The sequence below is a fragment of the Meriones unguiculatus genome, chromosome 7, assembly GCF_030254825.1.
Source record: "Meriones unguiculatus strain TT.TT164.6M chromosome 7, Bangor_MerUng_6.1, whole genome shotgun sequence".
NCBI classification, from domain to species: domain Eukaryota; kingdom Metazoa; phylum Chordata; class Mammalia; order Rodentia; family Muridae; genus Meriones; species Meriones unguiculatus.
This window is the reverse complement of record NC_083355.1, coordinates 87436055-87460457: the sequence shown is the minus strand read 5'-3', so window position 1 is coordinate 87460457 and position 24403 is coordinate 87436055. Positions and strand designations below refer to the sequence as shown.

General features: G+C 51.5%; 2 protein-coding genes across 2 annotated transcripts in view; one reads left to right on the top strand and one right to left on the bottom strand.

Annotated features, from left to right (window-relative positions):
• Window positions 1-22730, bottom strand: part of Plekhd1 (pleckstrin homology and coiled-coil domain containing D1) — a 28068-nt gene extending 5338 nt beyond the window's left edge. The window contains exons 1-8 of the mRNA XM_021633521.2: window positions 22227-22730; window positions 12818-12911; window positions 12384-12473; window positions 12146-12222; window positions 11311-11402; window positions 10320-10372; window positions 918-1012; window positions 10-103 (exon numbers count right to left, since the gene is read on the bottom strand). Of these exons, the coding sequence (XP_021489196.2) occupies window positions 10-103; window positions 918-1012; window positions 10320-10372; window positions 11311-11402; window positions 12146-12222; window positions 12384-12473; window positions 12818-12911; window positions 22227-22612 (981 nt within the window). The 5' untranslated portion in view covers window positions 22613-22730. The remainder of the gene's footprint in view (window positions 1-9; window positions 104-917; window positions 1013-10319; window positions 10373-11310; window positions 11403-12145; window positions 12223-12383; window positions 12474-12817; window positions 12912-22226) is intronic.
• Window positions 22731-22912: 182 nt separating this feature from the next.
• The window catches only part of Erh (ERH mRNA splicing and mitosis factor), a 58772-nt gene continuing 57281 nt past the window's right edge, over window positions 22913-24403 (top strand). The window contains exon 1 of the mRNA XM_060387778.1: window positions 22913-23089. The gene's annotated coding sequence lies outside the window, so the exon portion shown is untranslated. The remainder of the gene's footprint in view (window positions 23090-24403) is intronic.

Sequence of the window (24403 nt, the reverse complement as noted above, 5' to 3'; positions counted from 1 at the left end):
CCTCCTCACCTCCAGCGTGTGCTGTAAGGATTCTGTGAGATGCCTCAGCTCCTTCTTCTCCTGTTCCACACCCTTGAGGCACCTTGCAGTGAGTTCTAGCTCCCTGCGGGGACAGAGAGCTGGAATGGCAGCGCGCTGAACTGTTCCCCACCTCTCTGTACAGTCACGTTTCTGTTAGGGTCCTTGGATAGTGGGTGCTCTGCAATGCTGGATACTGAAAGCAAGCTCAGGGCTGCCCAGAAACCTCGGCCAAATGAGGCAGAGTCACTTAACCAGATAGCGTGAGGTCCTGAAGCTGCGGTGGGGTGGGGGGGAGGGGCTTATCTTCTAATTCAGTGTCTAAAGGTGTTTGCCTTTGTGGTATGACACAGAACGCCATTGACTACAGCATAGTTCCCAGATTCTGCATAGACTATATCTGAGTCAGCTAGGTCGGGGGGTATACCTTCATGAGATTATCATTCAATTAATGCTTACAACGGGCAACTAGAGCCCTATATAATGGAGATCCCAGTGTATCATTAAAACTAAAACGTGAAAGGGCTTCTGGGGAGACGGAGAATGTTTGGAGTCTTTGCTGGCCGCACTTCTAGGCCAGGCCAGCTTGTTGCCAGCAACCCGAGTTAAGTGGCTCTCACAAGGATAAGGAGGGGCTTGTTCCTTGGAGGAGGCTGGCCTGTACTCACCCACGTCTCACACTCTCATTCATGCCATTGCAAGAGATCATTATCAATGAGCAGAAATGAGCCACTGAGGAGGCCCCCATATTCTCCTGGGTATACTTAAGGCCTGGAGCATTGGGAAGACCAGGCCATAAGTGGTTTCCTGGTAAAAACCTCCCCAAGTCTGGTGAACATCAGTCTGCCAGGGCCAGGGCGCCCCGTCCTGTTGTCCCTCCCAGGGCCTGCCGGCGTCACCTCTTGATCTGCTCTTGCTCCACTCTCAGCTCTTGCACCACCTCCTCGAACTGCTGCTTTTCAGCCTCCAGCACCTGGTTCAGACGCTCAAGCTCCTGAAGGGAATCAGACAGGAGGAAAGTCACAGAAAGGACAGAGCCCCTAGGCTGAGGATGAGAGACCCCAGGCTGAGAATGAGAGACCCCAGGCAGAGAATGAAAGGCCCTAGGCTGAGGATGACTCTTCCTTTCGGTAGCCTAGGGGGCCCTCTGGAATTTGGCTCAGTCTGGGGCATATGGCCAAACTGGAAAGTCCTGAGGGGCCCAGATTCCATCAAGGGCATGTGGCCTCAACTAACCCAAAAATGTGATAAATCCTGCCCCTGAAAACTGTTAGCAAGAGGAAGGACAGGGTTGGAAATCCTCCCAACAAGAGTCCTCTGGTAGATAGGACTAATTCTGGTTGTTGTTCAGGACAGCTCTAGGAACTAACACCCCAAGGTGAGGTGGCTATGCCTCAAGCATGAAACACACAAACCAACAACAGCAAAAACATGGAGTGTGTATTTCCAGGATACAGAATGACATCAAGTAGGGTGGTGAAGAGAAGCTATCCCCAAACCAAGAGTCAGAATCAAGACCTCCTTTATCTCAAGGCGTGAGTCAGGTGGACAGCTTCCCTCTCCTCAGCCCTGTGGGAGTTGGAGTGTCAGGAGGCCAGGGAGCGAGAGCAGTCCCTTTAGAGAAGCGAGCCTGCCTGAATGTTTCCCAGCAAGCCTCTAGGCCAGGAACCGGATCTTCCCTGGGTCAGTAGCAGGTGGTATTAGGGAATCTGCTTCACCAAGACTGGCTCATCAGTGTTTTTGTGTCAGCTGCTTTGTCCCTCCCACATTTTATGTTGTGGGAACACATTGTCTCTGCAGCTGCTTTTCACTCTCCAGTTCTAAACTACTCTCTAGTTACCTGGCGGTGTGTGTGTGTGTGGAAGGGGTTGTTCTCAAGTATAATGGTGTCCTTGACAGGGCACAGCACCGCCTGTGGAGGCCGAAGTTGCCATTGGCTTTGAAGAGATGCAGAGAGGGAATAAAATAGAGAAAGGAAAGGGCCTGGTTTCAGTCCCCACTCCTAAGTTTCTTGCCCACGTGAGTTACTTCTTCCTCATCTAATCTTTGCTGGCACAAACTGCCTCGGTTTGCTAAATGTGCTCATCGCCTGGACCGCTCCCCAGTGTTCTGATGTTTCTGGGCACATCCATAGCTACAGCCCATTGGTGTGTGAGGGGCTATGATCCCTGTCCCCCTGGAATGGGTAGGGGACCCCATCAGCCTGGATCCCCAGGGATGAGGACATATGAAACAGTGCTCCAAACCAGCCTGAGCAGCAGTGTGAGAAAGCACATTTGTGCTGTGAAAAGCCATGGCATTAGGAGGGCTTTGGGTTGCTACAGAAGCCGTGACCTAGCCTTTATATTTATATCTGACGTGCCTTGTATAAACAAAATATAGATAAAATTAAAATTGCACATACCCCATACCCTAATAACGGAAGACAACTTGAGGCCCTAAAAAAAAAAGTATGAAACTCTGCTTTAATACTCATGGTGTTGCTGGTGTTGACAGCCTCTCTGGCTCTAGAGTCAACAAACTGGACCTGTCCTTCTCTGGAGGTGTTTGTCAGCAAGAGCTGTTGAGAGGCCCATAGGCCTTCCTAGCCACGAGCACCTGAGCCCCAGGGTGGCTCTCACGGGTCCCAAGGCTTCTGTGTTTCAGACGTGATCATCCAGGACTCAGTAGAGGACTCCACCCCACAGCCCTGCTTCCCTCCTCCCCCGGAAAGCTTCCTGGCACTGCAGGTTACAACCACCTCCTTCACTTGCTGGAAGAGCTTTTGTTGAATTGTCAGTCCCTGTCTGAAACTGAGACGCTCCTTGCCTAGCATTCAAGCTCCTTATGCACCAGCAGTGTTGTGGATAGAAACATGGTTTTGTTTTGGTCCCAGGTGTGGGATGTGGACTGATTCAGATAGTCCACAGCAGCAGCCTATCTGCCTCATGTGGCCTCTGAGAGGAGCTCTTTGCCAGCTGAAGATGCTTTAAATCTGAGGACTCTGGAGAGATAATAAATGCCAGAGTCCAGAGAGTCCTGCTCCTGGTTGCTGTTGTGAGACAGGAAGTTGGAAATCTCCTGAAACAAGCATTGGACTGTCTCCAAGGAACCTGACGACCCTAACCAGCAGGAAGCAGCTAAGAAAGAGAACTGTGCCCCTTTTCCTGTTAACCCTTTCTCTCTCCTATCTGGTGTTGGGATATTGGAAGGGATTTGGGTGGAGTAGGGAGAAAAAGATAAAAGAAATGTAAATAAGAGTTTTTTTTTTTAAAAAAATATGCCAACAAGGCAGTGCCTCGAAGAACCCAAAAGGGAAAGTAACTTTGAACACAGCAGGGCAACGGAAACAACTCAGCCATTTGCCTTGCTTCTCCAGTCAGTGGTCCCAAACCTATGTGATAAGGAGTTTCTGCTTGTGTCAATGACTAGCTATTTGCTGCTGCCTTGAAGGACCAGGGGACTGAGTGCCATGAACCAGAGCCCTCCAGGGCTCTAAAGCAACTTTAAAAAAAGTTCAGTCTTCGTGGGATGCTTAAACCCCCTAATGAGTTTCTACCAACAAGTGGTCAGGCTTGACTTGAGTGACACTCAAGGTAGAAAATCAGAAAACCTGTTTCAGCTTTGACCAACCTACAAAAAACACACCCCACCGCACCCCCACCGCCAGCTCCGGGTCTCACTCTCTGAAAGCCACAGCTATAAAGCATTGGTGAATGGTGGAAGAAGATTCTGTGGGAATCTTCATGGGCACCCAAGAGCAAGGCTCTACTCCTTTCCCAGTCCCTTGAGCCACCCTTGTCCTTGTTTAAATTTTCCCTCCCTTCAGTAGCTGCCTCACTGCTGGCCTTTATCATGCTTTCTTCCAGGATTCTCTCTGAGCCTCTGAGACCTGTGGATCCCCAGACCACAAGATCAGAGATAGAAGGCAGGACTGAGCCAAACAGAAGACCAGCTGGACCAAGGGCAGCAGCCAGCACCTGGTCATTCCAGGTTGCTGTAAGCAAGTGTGCCATCTTCTCCACTACTTCCACTTCTGCCCCAATCTGCCTCCCTTCCAAGTTCCCTCACCAAATCTACTACTTCTTGGGCCATCAACAAGACTAATTCCTTTTCCCTTCAAGTATTTCTTTAAAAAACAAAACAAAACAAAAAACATTCTGTTCCCAAGTTTCCTATCCTCCCAGCTAAACACATCTTGTTTGCCATGCTTCACAGACCGTGATTTCTTGTCCTCAATAAAACTAATTATACTCGTGAAAGGAATGCAGCGACAGGGGCCCCTGACAGGGAAGACTTAATACAGGGAGGATTCTTTGCAAGTCATTTACAGGTTCAGTGCCATTCCAGGAAATGGCTCAGGGAGATGTTTTTTTCTTATAGTTCTATTCCTTCACACTCCATCTATTTACCAAGTGCATAGTATGTTCCAGGCACCTGCTGGGCTCTGCACGGAGGATCTGAAGCTGTTCTTGTGGAGCCTATGGTCTCGTGAAGCTACTAAGAAACCCAGAGCAGGATTTTGGATCAAAGGCAGGAATCCAACATCACTAAAACCACCAGGTACATCAGAGAGCGCTACAAAGCAAGATCCATGTCCTGCAGGACAGGAACCCAGTTCCAGGTCAAGCTGGGTGGCAGTGGGAAGAAGAGCAATCAGTTGATTCTTGAACTAAAAGGCAAAGGTGAATGGATAAATGGATACGAGATTTAGCTCAGTGGCTTACCTAATAAGTACACAGCCCTGGGTTAGGCCCCCAGCGAAGGAAATCACCAAGCAAACAATAAATAAATGGAAGAAAGGGGAAAGAGCACTCCAGGTGAAGGAGCTGTACATACAAAGCCCCTGCAGAAAACTTGCCTGGAAGAAGCAAGTCATGCCTACCTGAGACATGAGAGCAAAGATGATGGGCAAGAGGCTGGGGTCAGAGAAGCAGGGAGGCTGACAAAGGAGACACCCTAGCCATGCAGGACTTCTGGCTTAGGTGAGGATCTTGTGGTGGTGGTTTGTTTGTTTTTGTTTGTTTTTCCTGAACAAGAAGCAAAGGACATTTTGCCAGTTGGTCAGTTGCTTGGAGTCTCACATTGAATGCGCTACCTACCCCAGTCCGGCCTCAGGTTCACAGTCTTCCGGGCTTAGCCTACTGAGCGCTGAGATTGCCAACATGCACCTGCACCTTCACCGCCGCAGCAGCGAAAGATCTGACAGCAGAAGAATGCTGGCCGCTGACAGGATTTAGTCTCCCCTTAAACACTGAGTTTGGCTGCAGTGTGGGGGAAAGGAGTTTAAGGAGCCAAGGCAGGAGGTGACAGTACTAATTGGGCCAAAGCCTGGTGCCAGCTGGGCTTGGGAGTAGGGTGGGAAAGAGGGGAAAGGAGAGAGGACAGGGTGAAGCACGACTCCCAAGTTCCTGACCTGCACGAGCCTTGGGTGAGACATCCCGAGATGGGTATGTGAGAAGACAGCCAGCCCTCAGACAAGATGTGCTCTCAGCGTGTTTGGACATCTGGCTGGAAATGTGAAGTCACTGTTGGGTATTAGAGGATGGGAGCAACAGAAAGAAGAGACTAGAGGTTCACCCTCGGAGTCGTTTGCCCATAAATAGCAAGATGAAGTTGGGGATTGTAGTGTGGGTAGCCTTAAGATGGATTGCAGAGAGGGGAGAGGGAGTTCCAGTACTAACTGTAGAGTTACCAGGAGGCTTGCACAAGCTTACTCACACAAACTGCTTATAATGTAGTAAGTGCTTAACTAAGTGCCTTCCAGGCCAGGCATGGTGATGCATGCTTTTAATCTTGGCCCTCAGAAGGTAGAGACAGGCAGATCTGTGAGCCTGGTCTGCATAGTGAGCTTCAGGCCAGCCAAGGCGACATAGAGAGACCCTGTCTCAAAGCAAGGTATAATGTACAGTCTGAAGAGATGATCAGAACCCAAAGTCAGATGGCAGGGCTGTTAAAATTGTCAGACCAGGAATTAAAAACAACAACAACAAAATAAAACTAACTGTGGGTTATAGGCTAAAGACTTTAATGGAAAAAAAGATATATAAAAATAGATGACTAAAATATGTAGGAAGATGGGAAATTTCACACACACACACACACACATACAGAACAAGACTCAAAACACAAGACATTTGGACAATGGCCAAGCATGATGGGGTGCTCTTGTGATTCCAGAACTCGGGAACAAGGAAGATCAAGGCTTACATCACACATCACTCTGCTTCAGAAAGCAAGCACGCAAATAAGATCCAAAGCAAGACAACAAAGCCATACTATGAAAGTATAAAGGATGTTTTTGCAGGGTGCAGAGAGATGGCTCAGCAGTTAAGAGTACTGGCTGCTTGTTCTTCCAGAGGACCGGGGTTCAATTCCCAGCACCCACATGGCAGCTCAGTCTACAGCTCCAGTTTCAAGGAATCCAACACCCTCATACAGGCAAAACACTGATGTACATAAAATAAACAAATGTTTGTGTTTTGTTTTTTTTTAAAGTCTTTGCTGAGAGAAACTTCCAAATACACCAGGGAGCTTGCTCTTCATCTCTTCCTAAGTGTGGACAGGAGAGGACGCAGAGTACACCATGAGCCGGCAGCTGCCTACACCAACGGAAGAGACCTCAGAATAAAACGTGCCTTTCTGACAACTTGATCCTGAATTTTCTAGTCTCCAGAATTCTGGAAAGTGAATTGCTCAGCCAGTTGGCCTGATTTTGTCATGGTAGATCAGACTGACTAGGATCAATAAACCACACCATTCAATGATAGTATATTTCACATTATTCCCAAGCTTACATACATCTTTCACCAACACAGGCTAGACTTTGCAGGAAGAGACACACCTTAACAAATTTAAAAGGCTGGAAATCTTTTAATGTTTGTTCTTAATCAGTAGTGAAATTATATAGAAACTGATTAACAAAATAGCAAGAAAATCCACTAAGTGATTGGAGATTTAACAATACCTTTCTGAATAACACAAGTCAGAGAGGTGATTTCAAGAGTGCTTCCCCCCCCAATGAAATATTGAGTCATAAGTCTAAAATATATAACATCCCTTGTTATTTATTCAAGTGAAATGACAGCACCTATCCCCACAAAAAAACTTAATTTATACAGCCATCTGCCTGCATGTGTGCCTGCCTACCAGGGGAGGGCACCAGATTTCACTATAAATGGTTATGAGCCACCATGAGGTTGCTGGGAATTGAATTCAGGATCCCTGAAAAAAGTCAGTGTTCTTAACCTCTGAGCCATCTCTCCAGGCACCCCTCCCCACCCACCCCCACCAAAAAAATAAAAAGCAACAACATATCTATAGTATCTTCATTCATAATTGCCAAAACTTGGAACAATTCAGAGGTCCTTCGGTGGGAAAACCGATACATTGAGGCTGATCCAACTATGAAAAGAAACCAGTGTCCAAGCCATACAAAGGCTCATTGGACACTTAAATACACCTCACTAAGTGAAAGACTCTGCTCTGAAAAGTCTCTGTGGCTTACGATTCCAGCTCCGCAACATCCTGGGAAATGCAGACTTTGGAGACCCTCAAAAGTTCAGTGGTTGCTGAGGTTAAATGATGGGAGAGATGAATAATGAAACACCGGATTTTTAAGGCACTGAAACTATTCTTTGGGATGTCACAGAGGGTGAATTAGTGGCATTTTACATTTGCCAAGATACAGGGAATGTGCTAAGCCCAACAGCCCTAGCAGAGATGCCCAAGCAGCAAAGCTCATGCCCTCAGAGTCACACGCTCTTTCTGACACATGGAAAATGTCATGGCTACACCATCACACACTGTAGTTCCTAGACTAGAAGTCTAGTCCATTTCGCCTCTCAGCAACCCAGAAAAAGGCGAGGCAGCTGTTACTTGTATCAGGTATTATGAAGAAAGAACCTGAACTCCAGAGGAATCCAATGGCATCCACACCATCAGCCAGCCAGGGCACTGGCTGCAGATTCTGAGGCTCCCTATTGGTCAGGCTGTCCCCCCAAAACCTCACACATCATTATAAGAACCATCCCGTCTCTGGGATACAGTAATCTTTCTATGTGGCCCCCAAACCCTCCACCCATTTCTGGTCTAGACTAGGATGGGGAAGGCATGGGGACAATACACATACCCTATGGGTGAGCAAACTAAGGGAGAGAAACCCTGAGACTCAGTCACAGTGACTCAGTCTGGTCGTGCCTGCAGAGTCTGGGCTCTGCTTCTCAACGCATCACTGATGGGGAGCTTGAACCCGCTGTAGTTCCCTTCCCGCCGCCTGCTCCAAGCAGTGTCCGCCTCATCAACAGCTGGGCCTGCCCCTTCCTCGCGCCCTGTAGCTGCCAGAGTCCCACTTCAGTGCCGCGGCATTAACCGAGGCCCGTGTGCCCTGGGTCTCTGCTGCCCTAATTTCCAAGCTAAGACCTAGATAATGTGTCTAAATTTTCCTCGGGCCAATTGCTGCCCCAGATTCAACCTCTGTTGGCTAAGTCTCCTCTCCCCATTGGGGGCTGTGTCTCCCACTCCAGCCCATGCTGGGCCTCCCAGATCATCTGTCCTTATGGTTTCCGACAATACAGCGGGTCTCGCTTCCAAACGCACAAGGATGCTATGGAGAAAAAGGCCCAAATTCTAATGGGATCTAGACATGAGTGTGGAGGCTTTAGGGCTCAAACTTTGGGGGGAAAGAGGCACTGCACTAAGGTGAGGCTAGTCTGGAGGGTCCTACGCCCCCATCTGCCTGGGCACCAGGCACACATGCGGTGCACAGACATGCACTTAGGCGAAACGCTCATGCACATGAAATGCTTTTCAAAGATGCTAAACCCACCCCAACTTCAACCTCCCGTCTCCAAATTAAAATCTTCGATCTTTTTTTTTCTTTTATTTGTAATCAATGAAAAGACTCTGAAGCAGTGGTTCTCCGCCTTCCTGATGCTGTGACCCTTTAATACAGTTCTTCGTGTTGTGGTGACGCCCCCCCCAACCGTGAAACTATTTCGTTGCTGCTTCATAACTGTAATGGTGCTACTGTTGTGAATTAAAATGTAAAGATCTGACATGCAGGACATCTGCTATCCACAGGCTGAGAACTGCTGCAGTCTAACCGGAAGACTAAACGAGCACAGGAGGCAAAACTTTGGAAGAACAGAAGCAGATTGCCCTAGTGGTTTGAGATGAAGCTGTAAGGTAAAGCTGCAGGGATCACGTCATCTCAGCCGCGACTCCTTCCATGAATATTGTCTCTCATGGGAAGCCTGAGGGTGTAAGCCTGGGTGCTGTGGTCAGGACTTGGAGGGTTTGGGGTCTGAGGGGGACATGTGTTTCTTGAGGGGTGGTGGGGAAGGAGCTGAGTTCCTGAGACAAGCCGCAGCCGGACACTGAGGTACAGCTGATGGCCTCAGCCCAGTGGCTGGCCTGAGAGAGGACAATGAAAGGTGACGAGGCTAAAGGAGGTGGATTGGGTTGGTCTCCTCTGAGCCTCACTTTTTGATGCCCAGGCCTCACCCATGTAGGTGTGGCCAATAATGAGCATAATGCTGAGAGAAATAGCTAGGCACTAAGATCACCTTGCACACACAGCATGCCAAATGCTTTTGACGTAACGTCTTGCTTAATCTTTATAACATTCCTAAAAGGGTAAGTTTATTATTTTCCTTGAGTTTTGGGTGAGAACATTGACCTTCAGAGAGGTTCAGTAACTTGTCAGGGATCATCCAGTTAGAAGGGCTAAGGTCCAATACAACCACAAGCAGTCTGGCTCCAGGCTTCCCTCGGCCTACCACCTGCCCTGCCCCTCAGATGTGGGAATGAGGCTGACGTCAAAGGCTCAGATGAAACAAGAGTCCCCTTGGCCTTCAGGCTGCTTTCAGCCTCTGCTGAGCCTCCACAGGGCTCATATGGTTGATGCCAACTGTGTAAAGAAATCTCTGAGGTCCTCAAACCTTGTCACTCTTACGTACCAGAAACCCCCCATCACGGATAACTGAGGACGTTGCAAGCTCCTGAGGGTCTCAGCAAGTCACTTATGAAACGCTTAAAAAGGCTTTATCTCTGAGACCTGCTCGCTCATTCTTTTCCTGAGGGTTCACAGAACTATGCTTCCCACCAAGACGCTACAGCAAGATGTAAACACTGTCTTTCAGTGGCCTCATGGCTCCATCCCTTCTGAAGTCTCTCAGGCAAGTTTCTGGATTCTCTCTCTCTTTCTCGGGTGCGCACGTGCGCACACACACACACACACACACACACACCAGCATCACCCCAAATGCAGCCGTGGGGGTTGGGGAGCAGAGTTTTTCTCTGCGGCCACCCTCTGTGCTTACCTCTCTCTGCTCCCTCTGAAGGCACAGTTCTTCTGTCTCCTCCATCAACTTGTCTGCCAAAGGAAGCACACACTCACTGAAGACAGCTCAGGGGTCCTGGGGGCAGTCGCCTTAGGTGGCCTCTGTCTCCTGTGCCATCTTCCAGGGATGAGGTCTGCACTCCTAGCCAGAGGGCTGGGTCCTGCTCTGCTGAACCGACACTGTCTCACTGGCCGCAGCTGCCTTTTAGGTCACCTTCCCTGTTTTGTGCACTCATAGATCCACAGAGGACTTGAGCATGGCGGCTGAGGTGGGTCTTCTCAGCCTTTATTCTCTACAATCTCCTACTACCAGAACTAGTGCCTGGTTAATGGGGGTGGCCATATTCCTGGCAAGGGAGAGGTGCCTAGAGCAGGCAGAGAGGAGCCAGGGCCTCAGATGTCCCAGCAAGCTCCCGGGAAGGGGATCAACCCATCTTCTCTCCCAACCAGAGCGCATTTAGTGGACAGCTCGGGCCTGGGGCCTGGATCCTTGAAGCTAGGTTCAAAGTGTGAGGAAAGGAGAGGCTAGATGCAGGACCTGGGGCTCAAGCAGGAAAATACTTTTTTCTATTTCTAGATCCATCAACTCAAGACCTGACACATATACGTAACCAGGGATTTCCCTTTAAGCTGATATCCACCCACCTCTAACACCTGAGGTCATTTTGGTCTCTTCTTTAAGGAGGAGAAACTGAGGCATATAGAGACTGAGTAGCAGACACATCCGCACAACAGGTAAGTAGATGACAGGACTAAAGCCATGGTCCTGGCCTAGTCTTTCCTGCCTCTAGCTCCCTGGTCAAAAGGCCATTTATCACAACATAAAGCTTTATGGTGCCAAGTGTCCTTCAGAGTCCCAGGGAGACACCCCTCCCCCATACCACTTCCACCAGGTCCCTCCCTGGCTGTCACTCAGGTCCCCACATGCCACATCAGAAAACTCCAGGTTCTAGCTCACCCCTGTCACCAACCTAAATATTCCTGTTTCTCCTTGGCCAGCTGTAGGCCCTGCGCTTCCAGACTTTTGATCATAGCTTCTCCTAGCTGGGCATTTTTCCACGTCCTGGGGAGGAAAAGGCAGAGAGGAGAGAGGAGAGGAGGTGAGAAATACAAACAGTTAAACCAGGAGGGAGGCCCCGGGGGAGAAGGAGAGTGCACATTTGCTGTGTGAGCCCTGCCCTCCGCTCTGCAGAATCTCAGTTCCGTCTGGCACCCAGTGCTCTGGGCACGCCACCAGCATTGATCAGTTACAGTAACTGGAGGCTGAGGTTGCAAAGTGGGCCACGGGGACAGAGCCAAGAGCACTCAGAGAAGAGGGAAAGGACTGCTTCCCTAGTAGCCTTCTACATCACGGCATGCCTACCGCCCGCCCCGGCGCGAGTCTGGGTACCCTGCATTATTGTTTGGGTTAGAAGTATGTCCTGGCTTGAAGGGGCGGGGCACAGGCTGTGTGGGTCAGGTGGTTTCTGTGACCCGCACTGTGATTTGTAAACAACATCCCTGGACCTTGCTAAGGCTAAGTGCAGGTCTGGGGAGGGGAAGACGGATGTACTGAGGTGCTGACTGCGAGCAGCAATGCTCCACCCACTCCCAAGAATTGGAGGTAAACGCTGCCCACCTGTCACTGCAGACACCTTCCCAAACTCACCACTCCGGGGACCCTCACAGATGCTCAACAGCCGGAGTTGTCTCCTCCCACAGCCCTGCCCAGCAGAGAAGCAGGTGGGCGGGCCCAGCCTAGCCCATGCTGGCCTCCCCCACCCCCTTCATCCTGGTCCCTCAGATGCCCTGCTGGCAGACACTTACACCTTCCCGGACTCCTGCAGCATCTCAAGCCATTGTGTCTGCTCAAACTCAGACTCAGCAGCCAACAAGACATTCCCCTGCAGGGAAGAGAAGCCAGAATGAGTGGTACCCATCCAAAGGAAGAGTAGGCGATTTCTTCTCCTCCCACCCCACCCTCCACAGGCCTGGGCCTTGGTGGCTCTCTCAGGCTAGACATCACAGGGCTGTTCCCAGAGGCTAGGGGAGGGTCCCCACGCACATGGAAGTCCTGATGGGAGATCTTCATGGCATAGGGCATGCTGGGCTCTTCTCTGGCCTCCACCAGGCAGCCGCCTAGGGGGATGACACCCTGAGGAAGAAAGCAGAGTAGGCAGCTCCCACCCTATCCAGCTCACATCACTTAAGAGTCCCAAGAGCCTCCTGGAGCAAGCCAAGGACCTCAGGCTGGAACACATCCCAGGATTATGCCACTAAGGCTAGGACTGACTTCCGGAAAGAAGAATAAGAGCTGGGGCAGGTTCTGCAACTCAGGAAATGTGTGTGTTTGTGGAGGGAAGGACTCAGCAGGTGGAGGGAGGCTGGAGCAGGTGTCTTGAGCCCTGAGAGGATCTGTTGTTCTCTGAGTTCCCTACCATCCCCAAAAGTCCCCAGTGGGCCCTCCCTCGCTGTGGTCCTGGAAAGGAGCTTCCTCACCTTAGGATGTATGTTGAAGTATTTATTGGTTTCAAAGTTCTTTTTCTCACTCTCAGAGTAGTAAAGCAGAAAGCTCTCTTTGATGATGAAGAACCTGTGGAGGAGGCATGAGAAAATGATGGGACCTGGTGGGTCAGCAGCACCCTGGGGGAGCCATGGGGACACCAGCTCGCACTGCATGCTAGAGGCCTTAGAGGGCCTTGTGGGAAGGTAGTGGAGGACAGGGCCCTTGATCGTGATTGGCTTCTCAGACTGCCCTCTTCAGCACAGCAGGAGCCTGTTGTCTTTCTCCTCTGGTCCCTTTATCCTCTGAACTATCAGCTCCGGGGCAAGGTCACTTGGGAGCTCCTCCAGGTGTGGACGAAGGAGGAGACAGATTGATTCCAGATGGGCATTTTGGTGAAACCAGATGGAATTGATGTCAACTGCTGAGGTCTGTCGTCCTGATACCCCCTGGTGATACCTGTATTTTTTTTTTTTTTTGTCTCAGACTTCCTTTCTGGGAAGTCCGTGTGTGTCTTGCTGTGTTGCCCAGGTGCCCAGGCTGGTCTTGAACTCACGGACACTCAGCTCCCTGAACTACTTGGGATCCAAGTAGCCATGGTACTTTCTGGGTCCTGGGGAGGCAAGTCTCCATGCCAACAGGTAGACTCCATGTCCCACCTGGGGAACTCTTACAGAACTAGCATCGGAAGCTTTAAAAAATCAAGTGTGCTCCAGGGGGAGCCCAATAAGGCCTCAAAGCCCCTGAGGCTCAAAACCACTAGAGTTCTTCCTCCTCCAGGGACACTGCTGTGATGTGACCTGAAAAGGAGTTGGAGGGATCTGGAGTTCTTGAGTGGTGTGTCCGGGGGCACGTTTGGAGCAGTCACGTGCTGCCCACAATGGCCGACAGTGTGACTCACTCACCTGCTTAGCACTCGGTAAAGTCACACTGGCGCCAAGGGCATTTGCACCATACCCTGACAACCAAACACTGCAGAACCACCCAAGAGCCTGTTATTAAACCGTTCACTGGTCCTTCTTGGGAGGAGCTTGCAAAGATGTTGGTGGCAGCAAGAAGTCAGAGGAGCCCTACAGGTCTCCCAGCTGCATGGTCTTTCTTCCCTGCCACCACGGCTGCTCTGGGACAGAGTGGAGGGGCAGCCTGGATGGCTGCAGCCGCTGCTCCCTCTCCCGAAGGAACTGAAGCTCAGCTTTGTCTTTTACCACCACGCAGTGGGGAGGTGTGTCTTGCTATGTTGCCCAGGCTGGTCTTGAACCCGTGGACACTCAGCTCCCTGAGCTTCAGTCTCTTTGTAGCACAGAAGTGATGGCACCTACATTAAGAGGTGGCCCTGCGGACTGAGTGAGACCTAGCCCGTGTGTGAAGGACCTGGGATGGGCTTGGATGTCACACGGTCTGGTAAGGTCCCTCAGCAGGAAAGACAGGCAAGCAGAACGGAGCTGCCTCCCCACCCCCACAATAGAGCCTCACAAACCCCTACCTATGTCCCTACCTGCAGAGGGACTGTATCCGGACCCAGGATTTTTAGGAGGTCACTATGGTTCGGTGAGCTAATAATTAGGCAGGAGCATGATCTAATGGAGCTGTGGCTTTTATAAAGAGGAACCAGGGGTTGGCGGGTGGGGGGTACTTGTTGGTAGCGTGCTGACCTAGCACGCACAAAGCAGTCTCTGACACCACAGAAACTAGGCATTGTAGTACACACCTATAACCCCAAACAGTCAGGAAGTAAAAGCAAGAGAATAAGAAGTTCAAAGTCATCCTCAGCTATGCAGTGAGTTCAAAGCCAGCCCTCACCACATGAGACTATCTTAAAAAGAGGGGGGGCGGGAGGAATTGCTAGCGGCACATGCCTCTAATCCCAGCATGCAAGAGGCTGAGATACAAGGGCTACGAGTCTGAGGTCAGCCTGAGTTACATAGAGGCCCCTGTGTCAAAAAGAGCAAGAGAAGGGGATATTTGAAGCAAGGTACCTTAGACACAGGGCCCATGGGTACCAAGGTACTTGGTTCTAAAAGGAACCAGAAGGCTGAAGTGGAGGAAGTTGGAGCATGACCCCTAGGCTGCAGGGGGCGCTGTGAGAGCAATAAATGGCAGCGCTCACGTTCACTGAGCCCTCACCGCCCCAGCCTACCCCGAGTCCACCCAGTTGCTTCTGTTACTGCGTTTAAGGCCCACCCCACGGAAACTCTCCCAGGCAGGTACTCCTGTGCGCTCTCTGAGTAGAAATGGAGGAGAGGGGTGGCGTGAACTGCTGAAACCACTTGGTGGAGACTGGCATTCTCTCAGAGTAAGACGGCCATGGGAGGGCTGTGAGCCGGGGTGACGCCACCTGACTTACGTTGTAAAAGGCTAGCCCTGGCTGCTGCATGGGAAGCGGATTGTCCTGGCACAGGCAGGGGAATCTGCTAAAAGCTGCCGCCACACATCTGGGGGGTAAGAGATGGGTAGGGTGGAGAGAGGCATGCGGAGTTCCCCGTATCTTCCCAATACACAGGCTGTCCCCCGATGTCCCTCCCCTCCTAAAGCAAGCCCAGAGAGGCAGAGGAGACACTCCCAGGAGCCTTTGCTCCATGGAGGCCACACTCTCAGCAGGCTGAGAGGCACCACGGACTGCCACGTGAGTCATACCTGGTACAGACCTGGAGGTGGAGGGTGAGCCTCTACCCACCATGGTTTGTCTGACAAGACCTTTGCTTATCAAGCCGCCTTGGTGGCAGCCACTTTTGCTGATGCCGGTCTATGTAAGGCTGCATAGAAAGGCACTCCTCCTCTCAGACCTTCCTCCAAAGTCCCCAAGTTCTAGATGCTGATGTTCGGTATGCAAGGCTGGGACAACCTCCTTTGGGTCCTGCAGAGCTGAGCTGCCAGTGAGTGAGTGCAAGGGCCGGTCACAGGCACCACTTTCATGTGTGAGCTTCTGGGAGGCAAGTTATGTGGGGATGAGGTAATCTGCTCCTCAGAACAACGCTGGAGGCGGGGCCTTTCGCTCCCCGCCTCAGGTGAGGAAAGACAGGCTTAGAGAGGAAGTTAATTTACAACTGCAGGAGGAGGATTGGAACCCAGGACCACCAGGCCCTCCTCCTGCTCCCTCTATGGCTCAGGGGCTGCTGTCCTGGCTCAGGACACACAGCCAGGGTAGAGGCACAAGTTGTAATGGCTAAGGTTGGAGAGAGAAACTGAAGAGCAGTGTTGGGGCAAGATATTCTGAGGCCTCAGGCCCCTTGTGTGAAACTTGAGGATGATTGTTAATGGCTTTTTCTTCTCATGCCTGGGAGGGAAAGGGTCTGATCACATAAAGACTTAGCTCCTAGCGAACACGCAGGAAATGTTCGTTGTTATCCCCATTACTGTTACTCCTTACTGTCAAGTTCAGCGTCTCTGTAGCCACCCTGCCCGGCTTCCCATTTGTGCTCACACAGCTGCAGCCCACCTGGTGGCTTCCTGCCTTCCAAACACATGTCCCAGTCATGTCCTCCTGTCTAGGGACAGCATCTGTCCTTAGAGAAGCTTTACTGTCAGCTTTTGCTTTTAGCCCTCCTGGGTCATGGGAAGCCTGGAGTATGTGCAAGGTAAACATTTCATACCAGTACTGGCTGCCTCCTCTCCTCTCTCTGGTATTATTATTATTATTATTATTATTATTAATTTAGTATTTTAAGATAGTGCCTCAGGTGGCCTATAAACTCCCTATATAGCTGATGCTGATCTTGAACCTCTGACCTTTTTGCCTCCACCTCCTGAGTGCAGAGATGATAAGCATAAGTCACCATGCGGGTTTATGGAGTGCTGAGAACTGAACTTAGGGCTTCATGCATGCTAGACAAGCAGCCTTACCTGCGAGCCACATCCTCCTGCTCTGGTGTTTCCACCTAAAGAACATTTAGATGGCAGCAAGGTATGCCCTTTGCTATATATAGTGGGTTTTTTGTTTTTGTTTTTGTTTTTTCTTTGTTTTTAGCTAGTTAGTTAGTTAGTTCTTTGAGACAGGCTTTCTCTATGTAACAGCCTGGCTGTCCTAGAACTTGCTTTGTAAACCAGGCTGGCCTTGAACTCACAAAGATCCACCTGCTGGGATTAAAGGCATGCACCACAACGCCTGCTATACTTTGACTATTAACATTACCATATTTAAATGACTAATTTAAGTGATGACTTATTTAAGTGATGGATAGTTTTTTGCTGTTGTTGTTTGTTTGTCTCATTTTTTCCCTAGTACACTGGTAAGGAAACTGAACCACAGGGAGATTGAGCCTTTAGTAAGTGGTGAACTCTCTGATGCTGCCCAGATTCTCAGCTGCCTGTGTGCTTATTGCTAGCCATCCTCAGCTCTGTTTCCCGATGTCTGTCTCTTGAGCTGTATGCCAGAGAATGGCTGCAGTTCCCACTTGGCTCAGGTAAGAGAGCTGTTAAGGAGGCAGCGACTTGGCCTGCGCAGGTCCTGTGCTGAGCCATGCCAGCTTGAGGAGTCCCTGCCCTCAGGGAGCTTAACAGATGAATGTAGGAGAGAGCCTGGGCAAAGAAATAATTTTAAAATAGCTAATGTTTATCAAGTCCCTTCTTTGTACCAGGCCTGTTTGAGCAATAACAATTTGTGTAGTAATGCATTCACTGCTTATCTAAAGTAGGCGAGGAAAGTGGAATGCAGAGAATCGAAATAATATGCCCCAGATCACACAGCAGGGAGATGGGGAAGCTAAAAATGTAAAGCGCTAGAAGAGAGGGTGACACTGTCAGGCCACAGGGACGCACAGCAACATGGAAAGCACCTGGAGGATGCTGTGAAGCACCAGAACACATTACTGTGACATTATAACATAGCAGAGCGCTAGGCAATGTTACAGTGCCTGGCGGATACACAGTGGCGACAAAGTAACTGGATACATGGCAACAAGGTAAGTTTGTGTGAATAACAGAATTGTGGCCACAGACTAGATGGATGCCCTAGGGTCTGACCAAGTTCTGAGAGGAGGTCACAACTGCTCAGGGTTTGAAAGAATACGCAATGCCGCCAGGCATGGTGGCACATGCCTGTAACCCCAGCACTCGGTGAGGCATGGGCAGGCGGATCTCTGTGAGTTCCAGGCCAGCCTGGTCTACAAAGGGAGTCCAGGACAGCCAAGGCTACACAGAGAAACCCTGTCGGGGGGCGGGGCGGGGAGAAGATGTCTTAACCTGGGAAGAGGGAGAGAGAAAAGATGTCTCCAGTCAGAGAAAAATATGTAGAGAGCAGTGTGCTCATGTGCTCAAGGTTATCAAAATATGTCTGGTGTTACTCGCAGATAAGCACCAAAGGCGTGGCCAGGGTATGGAGGAAGGAGAGAACATGCGTATGTGAACAGGGGCTGAGAGCAGGCAGTCTCCCCACCCCCACCTTGCACAGATATCAAACAAGTATCCAGAGCCCAAACTGTGGTTTTAGAATAAGAGGAGGTTGCCTTGAGGAGGTTGCCAGCTGGGCAAACAGTGAACCCCAGTTAGCAAAAGGTAAAAATCAGCAGGGCATGCTGAATAGTTAGACCAGGGCAGGGTGCCCTTAGTCTCATGACACCATGGCTTGAATTTTGGCCTGAGTGGCAGGATGGACACGGGTGGGCTTTTTGTATTGTGGCTTCCCTCCGCCCTGTGCTCTGAGTATAATAAGGTCCCAGCCAGGGTTTAATGGCAAACTCTGGTCGCATGAGACACCCAGAGGAGGCAAAGGAAAATCTTCAAAGCATAGATGCAATATACACCGGGCAGGTCTTGTTAAAGAAGGACCAGCCTGGGTCTGGAAAGATGGCTCAGTGGTAAAGGGTACTGGCTACTCTTCCAGAAGAACTGGGTTCAGTTTCCCAGCACCTGCATATCACTCACTATCATCTGTAACTCCAGATCTGGGAGATCCAGTCCCCACTGCTTGCAAATGATGTATAGGTAGAGCATCTATATACATAAAATAAAAATAAGCAAAATCTCAACAAACAGAGCCACCAGCACCACCAGCAGCGGTTCCGTCTACTGAGCTCTTCAGTGTTCGGGGGTGTCGACCAGGGGGAGAGAACTTTGAAGTTGAGGACATCCTGCAGGGCAGAAAGGAAGAGGCATGATGGGTAAGTGCAGTGGAGAAAGGGGCTCAAGAGCATGTCTGAGTTTGGACCAAGAGGGTGGCATTACATGCACATGGCATACATACAAACAAGCAGGCACACACACAGAGATGTGAATTTTAGAAAAGAAACCAAACCTAAAAAAAAAATCAGAATACAAAAACTGAAAAAAAAAAAAGTGTTAAATAAAACAGGCTTCAGAAAACAGAACAAAGAGTCCATCTGAAGGAACTCGCCCTTCCAAGAGATGAGATGTCCCTCAGCCTCTATTTTGTCATGCTTTCCCTTAAAAACTGCTCAGGGTTTGAAAGAATAAGCAATACAGCCATGCATGGTGGCACATGCCTGTAATCCCAGCACTCGGGTCTTACTCTGCCCGAAAAGACCGTGTGTGAGAGACTGGAGAAGGCTGGGTTGGGGTAAGGAAACTGAGGGATGAGCCAAGTTCCGCCTAAATTACCCAACGCTTGGCAGCAGGACACCTGAGCTCAGCACCTCCTGGGGATTAGTGGGGACAAGATGCAGGATTTGAACTTCGATGGGATTTGATCTTGGAGCCAAAGTTATCTCACTCTCAAGAGGGCCGCAGAAACCTACCTATGGATGGATGGGTGTGGAGAGTATGGGTTCCCAGAGAGAATAGAGTGGGCTGAGTCCTGGATGGTTCATTGGTGGTCTCAGAAGGGCAATCCCATCTACCTACCCCTTGCTGACCCTGGCCAAAGCCAAGGCCATGCCTCCTCCTGTTCAGAGCCACCCATGTTTTTTGTTTGTTTGTTTTGTTTTAGTTTTTTGTTTTTCAAAACATGGTTGCTCTGTATATCCCTGGCTGTCCTGGAACTCACTCTGTAGACCAGGCTGGTTTCGAACTCAGAGATCTGCATGCCTCTGCCTCCTGGGTAGTGGTTTAAAGGTGTGCACCACCAGCACCCCGCAGCCATCCAGGGTTTTGCATTTGCTTTTATGCTCCTCCCAGAGGAAGGAGAGGACTGTGATCAGTTTACCCACAGACCCCTCTAGAATTCTTTTCTCTGTTGATGAACACTTCTGATTCCCTTCCCTCCTTGTGCCCACAGGAGAGTAAACTAACAATGAGGACATCTTCTCACTGCTGTTTGGCCAAGGTGGAGGTGGTGGTGGGGTCCTGGAAGCTCCTCATAAGACAAAGCCTGAGGAGAAGAACTCAGCCAGCCACAGCCGGTTCCATCCTGCCCAGTGGTTATTTATGCAGCATGGAGCCTTTCCAGGCCTCTTCCCCTCAGCTGCCCACTAGAGCATCGATTCCCCTAATGGCAAGGCTCTGCAGCAGCGGGCGGCTATTGGCCGCCCTGTCCCAAGCCTTCCTGTGGTTGCTAATTAGCTGGGGTCCAGCCACTGCCCTTCAAAAATGGGAAAATGCAGCCCAGAGGCCCTACTGGGTGAGGCTGGGCTGAGCATCACACCTCCTCCGGACTCTCTGACTTTCTGACTGGCTGTTGCTGACTCAAGGGAAAATCATGTGTGCTGCGGGGTGGAGGATGGGGAGGCATTCTCTCAGAGGAGGGAACATACACAAAGGTCTAGAGCTGGCAGATAAGATGTTAACTGTTTTCTGAGATGCAGAGGAGGGAGAGTGTTTGCACAGTGACAACTCCTGAAGGGGACAGAGGTGACAGTCCCTTTCAAAGCACAGAAGTGACTTGGCACAGATATACTGTTTTGACTTGGACTGGTTTGGTTTGGGTGGCTGTGGGGACTGCTGATGGAGACTCTCGGAGCCCCAACCCCAAGTGCCCAGAGCTATCAGCCCCAAATCAATTGTGTTTTCAGGAGCCTGTACCCACAGCAGAAAAGGGAGCCAGGAGACTCAGCCTGGGGTCCGAGGCACCTAACACATACTAGGTGCCATCAGCTGAAAATGCCTGCCAGGAAAAAGTCTTAAATGAGGACACAGAGTAATTCCTGGGACAGAGTCAGACCTGATGGAGAGGGAAGACTGCCTGCCTTCTCTCAGGATATTCTGCCATAGCCTACAATAGCCCCTCCTCCCCCTCAAGCACCACAGTGATGACAGGATGCCCCTGGCCCTCAATGGCTGCAGTTCAGACAGTGCAGCTCTGCGAGCCTCCCGCATAACCGCCACAGCGCTCGGAGCCTTCACTTAAAGCATCAGAGCAAAACTTGGGAGGGACCCAGGGGGGCCTGTATCCCATTAAATCCCCGAGAGAAATCAGGCAGAAGGAATAAAAGTGTACAAAATCGGCTGTGTAAAACGCGTAGTCCCCATCCACATCTCCATTTGTTCTGAGGTCTTACCAGCGGAATATAAATTATTCACCAAAATGGAGCATCAGAACTAACCAATACGACAATGCACGTGACCTGCGGTCTTGAGAACATCTAAGGCATCCAGGCTCCTGGTGTGGGGGATGGAAGAGCAGTCAGACCCGCCAGGAAGGGGCCAGGACAAAGTCTGAGTCTTCTAGACACCGGCAGGAAATCTTAGTTGTCTTGAAGAGAGCTGGACTGAAAATGACCCACTGACTCGTGACCAGTTTCATGAGGCTCCTGCAAGCCCCGGTCTGGGAATTCCTCTTCTCCCAACACCTGTCATGGACATGTGTACATAGAGAGCCCTGTTGGCCCCTGGGACCTTGATTTGGAGTTAGGAACGGAGAGCGGAGAGCCTGGTGCTGAGAATGCGGCCAGGGTTGCTCTGGCTCTCCCCAACACTCCTCAAAAATCAATCCCTTGGACAGGACCAACCTACCCTGTCTCCCGTTCCAATCTCAGTGATACACATGTATCACTAAAAGGCACAGCTGGAGGGGGTTGGCAACCCAATTTCTTGCGGTTCTCTCTCTCCTGAGTATTTTGGAACGGCTAGGGGTCAGCCTTGCTCAAATGCTGTGAAAGGCTGAGGGTGGGTGGATGGAGAGAGGAGAGTGGAGCTCGTCTCCATCTAGAGCCTCAATGAAGGGATGGAATTGGCTGTGGAGGTCTCAGGAGAATCCCTGCTTGGACACAGGGCCTCTCTTTTTGCGGAGTCTGGCCCAACTCAACCTCAGTCTCTATCCCTCATGCAGCCTTACACCTGGGACTCGGAACTCAGTTCCCCCCCACAGAGACTTCCCGGCACCTGCTGGCCGGTGATTCCATTCTAGCTCCGGCAGCCACCAATGAAAGTCACACCTTGCAGGTTGGGGACAACGTGGAGAGAAACTGGCTGGGCGGGCCAGGGTCACCTTTGAAGGCTGAGGCGGGGCGGTGACTAGGAGAGTGGGAGGGGTCCTGAGGCCCCGGGCTCCCTCACGGGGAACGGGGACACACTCACCTCCGGGACCACTTGGCGGACGACCTCCCGAACGGCCGCTTCCACAGAACCCCGTAGAGCTGCACTTTGGTGCTGATGTCCAGCGCGTCCGCGTCGGCCTGCTCCAGGGACGGCGACGGCGACACGGAGTTGGACTTGGATGCGAACATCGTGTCTCGGAGGAGGCGCTGTCCCGGCCGAACCCACCCCCTTCGCGGGACGGGAAGGGACAGGGAGGGAGGACGGCGGGAAGCGGTGGGCGCCGCCGTCGGGGCGCGTCGCAGCCAGCCGAGTGGAGACAGGCGCGGGAAGCGCAGCCGGCGGCTGGGGCGAAGCTCCGGAGCGCCGCGGGGCCGGGAGGGAACTCCGGGGCGGGGGAGGGCAGCTCCGCCGCAGGCTCGCATCATCAGCCACCCCCCTCCCACCAGCCCCCCTCCTCCCGCGCGGGCAGCCTCAATTCTGGTGGCCTGGATTGGCTGGGAACGGCAGGTGAGCCGCTCAAGGCCGGCCGCGAGCGCCAATCAGGGCAGGCGCCGGCTTGCCGGGCAGGGCCTGGCTCAGGGAGTCCGCAGGGTCCCAGCCTGTCGCCGGGGATTTGGCCACCCCCACCCCCCGCCCAGGCACCCAACACTCCTCCCAGTTCCTTACGGACGGTCGGTCGCGCTTACATCAAATCGCCGGCCAGGTGTGGTTGGTGATGGGCAGGAGTCGCTCCGCGGACACCTGCTCGCCTCCGGGCGTGGGCGTGGAGTTAGAGAACTGGGTTTGCGCGTCCGACTCAAGCTTTCAATGGCCAGGCAAGCTGCCGGACCGTGTCCTTTTCCACCCGTAAAGCCGAGACGCTCTTGCCTCTTGGGGCGGGCCGATGGCCAGCTAACACTTCGGTAAGTGTCCAGGGACCGGCCTCGAAAAGAGGTTCCGGCGAGGTTCACGCCCCTCTCTCTCCCCGTGTTCCCGCAGGTGGGTTTCGCTTTGCGCCGCCAAGTCTGCCCGGACCAGGTTGGATTTCGTTTCCTGGCGCTTGGCAGTCTGTGTTGGCATCTGGCACTCGGTGTCAATCTCAGACTGCCAGTGCAGTTTGTGTTCGCGATTTATCTGCACGCCTCCTCTGCTCCCTAGGGCTCCAGGCTCTGTCCACTTCCGCGCTCTCGCTCTCGGTGTAGGCTTTTGTTGACCTCCTCACTTGCTAGCCAGGCGCGGGGACTGCCTGGCCTCCTTCTCTGCTGGTGGAAAGACACTCCAAAAGTGAAGGGTTTGTTTGCCTACTGGAGGCTCCCCCCCCCCCCCCTCTTTAGCCTCTTCTAGGTTGAAAAGCCACTGGCAGTCTTGACTGACCCGTGTCCTTAGTGAAACCACTCTCCTCCCCGGACCTGTGACCTCTCTGAGTGAAATTGCAACAGAGAGCGCAAATAAGTGGGTAATCCGAGAGCCAAACCAGTTTGCTCAGACTATGAATTTGCCCTGAGCACTCAGCATTAAGGTCGCTTGCTTAGTATACTTGTGTACTTGGTATACTCGGGCTCGTTTGATGAATGCATGCACCACGTGACCACTACCCAAAACAAGATTTAGGTCCTTCCGGGCCTTGTGCCCTTCTCCAGTCAACCCACAATCACTCCCCTCACTCTCCACTATTTGCTTAATGTTTTAAAGTTATTGGATCTGAATGCCCGAAAGGGCGTCCTTCAAAGACCTCGCCTTCATCATCTCAAGGTCTTACCTCACCGGCTTTTCTTCCCTATGCTCTATAAGGCTTGTTTCTGTCTTCCGAGGATCAAACCCGGAGCTTTGTGAATGCTAGGCCTTTGCCTCCAGTCCCTCGCAGGTGCTCAGGTTTATAATCCTGATGCCTGGACACCTCCCTTACTTTAGGAGTCCTGCTCTTCTTAGATACAACACGAAACAAAAAGAAACAAACAAACAAACAAAATTCGCACCAAGAAGAGCCTGTGGTATTGTGTTTCCGGGAGCACAATAGGACCTTCCCTTGCAGGCGAGAAACAAGGTAGCGGCTTAAGGCACCTGACTTGCTGCAAATGGTCCTGTGGCTTCTGCGCTGCCTTCCTGAGGAGCAGTAGCCAGGGAGCCAGCTGCGGTGGTAGTCACTAGGGGACAGACTCTGACATCACGTGTGGCAGGAGCAGGGTTCAAGGTATGGTACTGGACACTTCCTCTCAGGCATGGCTCCTCACCCCCTT